The 6213-nt window shown below is 29.2% G+C and overlaps 1 protein-coding gene across 1 annotated transcript in view; it reads left to right on the forward strand.

The window, feature by feature from the left end:
- LOC119675682 (neuronal PAS domain-containing protein 4A-like) overlaps positions 1–72 on the forward strand; it is a 23173-nt gene extending 23101 nt beyond the window's left edge. The window contains exon 5 of the mRNA XM_038086888.1: positions 59–72. Coding sequence (XP_037942816.1) covers positions 59–72 — 14 coding nt within the window. The remainder of the gene's footprint in view (positions 1–58) is intronic.
- The last annotated feature ends 6141 nt before the right edge of the window (positions 73–6213 follow it).

Consider the following 6213-nt stretch of genomic DNA (forward strand, 5'->3'; position numbering starts at 1 on the left):
ATTAATTTACGAGGTCACACTTATGAATATATTATATATTTGTAATATGTATATATAGTGAAATCAACATAGTTTTGAAATGATTTCCCGTTCTTTTTACATAGTGAACTTCACGGTTGAACTATCAATATCAGTAATATGTAGTAGTATTTATTAGAAATGTAAAGAATTTATTAAAAGTTTAACTTTATTAATTATTTGCAATGTTTTTTTAAATATATAAGCAATGGCATTGACATTGGTCTTACAAAATCTCACAATATGACACATGATCTGTTTCAATAACAATTTACTGTTTAATACTCTCATCGAGAGTCGTAACTCGTAACCTTAACCGAGAGAAATAGCCCATAGGTTAATTTACTATATCATAAGATTGATTTGAATTTTTTTCGGTATTGAAATCAGAAATTAACCAATAAAAAGATTTTCTTTAAAACAATAATTTTTTTAAAACAATAATAGTTTTTTCTTTGATAATTCATTTAACTTACAAGGAAAAGTAATTATCAAAACAGTATTCAATAATTATATATAATTATAATAGTTACAATAACATAAAAAATATAGGCAAGTGAATATAGGGAATTAATATTATGAGAGTAATCATATTTAAAGAACTTTTTTCAGTTTGCTTGGCATGGAGCGACCTAATCTTCATTGGAGAGTTCTTTCTCTTAGTGAAAGTTGTTTTTTTGTTTCATTATTTATATGAGAAAGTATTCGCATTATATGTCTTGCACTGAATTTACAAATTTGATCAGTTTTCCGATAACTTGCACTTTTATTCCAAAAATTTACTGTTCCGAAGAGAATTTGTCTTATAAACAATAATAAGAGTTTTGAATGAAATAATTATATAAACGATATGAAGAATCAAAAATTACTGATCAAAATTTAGGATTAAAAATTCAAATCCGCAAATTCTAGTTCTTATGCTATATTAGCACTTCCAATACATATTATACACATTATATTCATTTACAATTACAGGTGTACAGGTTACTAGGGTTTTCACATCCCCAAACGCTTTTTTTTTGTTATAAAAAATGCTTTATTTTTAAATCATTATACGATATGCATATTAAATAATGCATAATGTAGATACGAATGTCTATATGACATGTATGGAACTACTTATGTATACCAATTTAGATATTGCAGATAAAGTGTCACTTCACCCGTTGTTTGGCATTAAAAGCAGTATAATATATTACAAATACAGACAGTACACATTGGAGCAACATTATCACATAAAAATAAACAATGCTTCCTCACATGGCAAGTACAAAGCACAGGAAATGGCATTTGATGGAAGTGCTGCTTCCAAATCGGGCCATTCCATTATATATGAGGTGTCTTTGTTTTTTTTTATTTTCTGTCGGTAATGAAAATGTGTTAATGAATGTTTATGTTGTCGTTGTCGGCATTATAAATGGATAACGCTTAGCGATTAAGCCCAGTAAAATTCAATTAAATTTTTTTTTCAATTTAATTTTTTTTAATTAAATTATATGCAAAATAAAATGCAGTAATTTATACTACCGTTTGGTTGTATTAAAATAGTTTTATGTACATTTCAGTAACAGCATATAAATATTTATATTTGGCTTTGAAGTATTTAAAGTTAAGCCTTTTAAACTTCTCACAAACTTATTTAAATATTTTAACAACAGCATAAATATTTTCTCTTTGGAATAGTTGTAAAATAAACTCGGAATAATTTATCACCTCAAATTATCTGCAGCATTGCAGTGCTGCTGTTAATCGTTCCATTGCAGTTAATAGCACGCGTTGCATATAAATCATTCGCTATAGGTCGTCTTTCGTGCATTAAAGTATCTCAAAAAATTATTTATCCATACTCATCTACTGTAATCAAAACACAAGGCAGCACGGTTATTAAGTGTTTATGTTCCTATTGAGGAAGTTCATCATCCCCAAATCATTTCATTGTTGTAACTTTTCTCTTCACATATCGTTACATCTTCTGTTTGACAGTATAGGGGGTTTCAATGTGGTAAAAATATCACTGTGGTTTTTGTTACATTTTACCACAATCATCATAATGGGTTAGCAGAACGTGATATAAATTTTTAAGGGTAGTAAAAAACTTCATGTGTTTTCATAGCATCAGAATGCAGCTAAATTTGCAGCACGTGTGCATACATTGTGACCGAAAAGTTTCCGGTCACAATGTACAAACGCAAAATTCTTAATCTTCATCAATATTTATTTTATCTCCTTCAAAATATGCTCCATTAGAAGCGATACACAAATGCCAACGTTTCTTCCAATCATCAAAACATTTTTTATAGGCGCTTTCCGGTATGGCTTTGAGTTCCCTCTGCGAATTCTGTTTTACGTCTTCTATGGATTCAAAACGCGTTCCTCTGAGTGGTAATTTGAGTTTGGGAAACAGGAAAAAGTCACACGGTGCAAGATCAGGTGAATACGGTGGCTGTTCGATGGTATTTATTGAATGTTTGGCCTTAAAATCGTTGATAATGTTGGCTCGGTGCGAGGGAGCATTATCGTCATGAAAAATCCATGAATTATCCTTCCACAATTGAGGCCGTGGTCTCACGACCGATGCCTAGCTCTCGTGCTATCTCTCTAACACTCACATGAGGATTTTGGAACACGATTTCCTTTGCCTTTTCAATGTTTTCGTCGGTGGTAGAGGCCGAAGGTCGTCCAGAACGCGGCATGTCTTCGACGGTCGTACGACCGTCCTGAAAGGCTTTGTACCACTCATAAACTTGAGTTTTCGATAAAACTGATTACCCATAAGCCTTTTGTAGCATTCGCAACGATTCTGCACACGAAATTTCGTTCGAAACACAAAATTTGATGCAAACTCTTTGTTCAATATTTTTTTCCATTGTTTTTTCGCAACGCACTACTGAGGGGAACTGGTTTCAACAGCTGCGTAACGAACTGTCTGACAGATCGCGCTCATTTTTGGCATAGTAATTAAGGACAGTGCTGCCAAACTACATAAACTTAAAATATCGAAAAATATACAGCGCGCGAATTTTAAATGAGAACTTCCGAAAACCTTTCGGTCACAATGTATACGAGACAACGTTTGACTTGAACTCAAAATTTAGTTAAAGAGTATATACGTATATATTTGCTATTCAATATTCATAAATAATGATAAAAAATATATTTATATGACAAACAACACGGACACAGCAATCCGTGCGACAAATCGTTATAGTTGTGTAATCCTTTGATATGGATAAAATACGATATTCCTATCAAAAAATACTACAGTATTTAATTTTTTACATAATAATTAGATTAGAAATTGAGTGGCAGAATTTATTATTTCGAAAATACATTGGGATCATCTTTCTTTTTTCCTTTGGTTTCGCCAAAGAAATATTCTACGTTTTGTAGAGAATTATAACATTACGACCCGGTTTCGACATTCCGGGAATTCCCATTTGACAGATTTTAAGAAAAACAGCTATTATAAACAATTTTTCATTACACTAATATTGATAAGTTTTCGAGATATTGGTCTTTAATTTTGGAAATTTTTACATAAAAACCCTTAGCAACAATCTGGCGCTTTTTATTATTATTATTATTAATCGCTCTTGTAATCTATGTAACAACTGCTTAGACATGTAAGCATTAGATGGGGTGTGTAGATTTTTCATTGATCAATGAAAAAGCTAACAATTTTAAACCTTATTATCGTGAGCAGTAAGCTATATCGTTTTATGGAATATCGTAAAGAAGTTGTTGAGAACAGCTAACTCTACTAAGATTCGTTGTCAAATCAGCGTACACCGAAAATTGGGATGGACCCTGGGTTAGCAGTTTTTCAACTTTACTTTCACAAATTTTTTAAATAAAATCAAAGCACTTTTGTGCTTTTCTTAGTCGTTTTTGGATACAGGTATGTAAAATAGGTAGTTCCAACTAAAAATTCACAAGTGAATACGGGAACAGATTTATTATATGCCAATTAAGTATCTGAGGAAGTATTGAATAATATTGATGAAAAATAGATAAATTATTTTTTCGAAATGAAAATTTCATAAATTATTATTAAGAGGTTTTCAAAAAGTAGTGAACTACAACAACGACAATTTATTTTTATATTATTTTAATTAATTGAATTTTTGGTTGACCATACAGCTGTTTCGAGTATTGCCAAATACCCATCATTAGTGGTCTTAAAATTATTCTTATATTTAATTATTTGTAAATAATTTTTTGAGACTGCAATCATTTATATCTAAATATCTAACTATAACGATATAGGGTTTTTGAAACATAAACATTCCTGCTGCGTCATTCAACTGGCGTATATAGATCCAGATTGAAATTATAAAAAGTTTAATTTCTTGATACATGTTTTTTTTTTGCTAAAAAATTTAACGATGCTTTATTGCTGTATGAACGGGTTAATCAATTTATCAATATTTTTATCAATACTACATCACAGCTATAGAAAATATATCTGTTAGCCAACTCTTTCAAACCACTTTAAAAACGTTTTGTGCCTGGCTAAAGTTAATATACAGTAATGTATTATTTATATGTCTTTATATGTGTATTATTTTAAATGATAAGTTCATCCATACAATACTCTTAAAATAATTCATACATACTCGCACATATAAGTATAGTAGTTTTTATAATGCCACGTCAGTACTATTTGTCATTCTATATTTTTATTATCGTAATTAAGTAATTCTGTTTAAAATGTAATTTTGGTTTAAGTAATTGAGTAATGAAAATCATAGCAAATTTTTATTGTCAAATCTTAAGTTATAATGATAAATATTATACATACTAGCATTATCAATTGGTTGTATAGATGAATTTATTGTAAATTATTTGTACTTGTTGTGCTTTTAAGGGTGTTCAACCCATTTATACAATCAGTTAATGTAATTACTCCAGCTTTGAGTATTTAGTGACTCATGTATTTCTGTATTAAATAGACATACATTCCAGCACAATTTTCATTAACTTGTCTATGTTTAAAAAGTTTGGGGTTGTTTCTACAAATAAGCGGAAACAACCCCAAGCATAAAATCAAAAATTTTTATTTATGAGTCATCACAAAATGGTCTCTACAGTTCTATCAAGACATTTTCAATTTGCATATCTTTAACAGTTGTAAATTTGTGGAGTGTATTTTAAATAAAGAAGATATCGAAAACCAACAAATAGTCTAACTGCGAAGATTATAGTCGGTCATTGATGTTTTTGAAGATGCATCTATTAAGAAAATAATGTCCCATAGCGAAAAAAGTTGGTCTGTTACCAAGATCACAATGCATTATATTATATAGTTAGTTATATTTATTATAGTTAAATGCATAAATTAAACTTTGAATGGCGTCCCCAGTCACTGAATTTGCAAGGCTTTTAGTGACTACTAACTACTCGTAAATCTCAAAATAATATCTCAGACTCAGAGACTTCATCCAACAAAACAATGAATTTATAAGCTTTTATTTTTTAGGGGATATATATTATTAAACAGAGTCGAGTATTGTATCGAAACATTCTGTTTTAGTAGTTAATGTAAGCAATTACCAAATCATGTTTTAAATGTTGGAAAACCCCATTCACTTTCCTTTAAAACTTTAATAGGCTTTTAAGAACTTTTAAGTGTACACTTTAATGCAATTATCATAATTAGTTCAGTATATTATTTATTTATATTAGATCACAAAAATTTAAATTTTTAGGCAATAATTTATGACATTTACCCATTTTAAGAATACTTCAAGTATTCGAATAATAAACACGCCTTTTCATACGAATATGAAGTAAATTATCGCTCTATTGAATACGATTGTTCCTCTTATAAAAACATAAAGTGTTCTGTACGTTTGAGGTTCGGTATCTGAGATAGTGTATATTTTAACATAATGTATAAATTATCTATACAAACTTTTACAGATATTTGCACAAAATATTATCTTATCAATATTGTTTGCCAGATTAAAATCATAAACAATGTATGGGCAACAGTCAATTTTTTCTTAAAGTCAAAGACAACAACCTGTACGCATATCTTTAAAACCATTTACTACTTCAGAATATATATTTAATTTATTGTCTAAATATATACAATGTATATATACATTTATTTTATAAACAAATAGAAACGTTTAATTTTAAATAAATGAAATGTTTTCATAGTTCATTGCTTATCATAAACTTCATGTGGTG

This window comes from Teleopsis dalmanni, chromosome 2 (assembly GCF_002237135.1).
Source record: "Teleopsis dalmanni isolate 2A chromosome 2, ASM223713v2, whole genome shotgun sequence".
In the NCBI taxonomy this organism is placed as follows: Eukaryota; Metazoa; Arthropoda; class Insecta; order Diptera; family Diopsidae; genus Teleopsis; species Teleopsis dalmanni.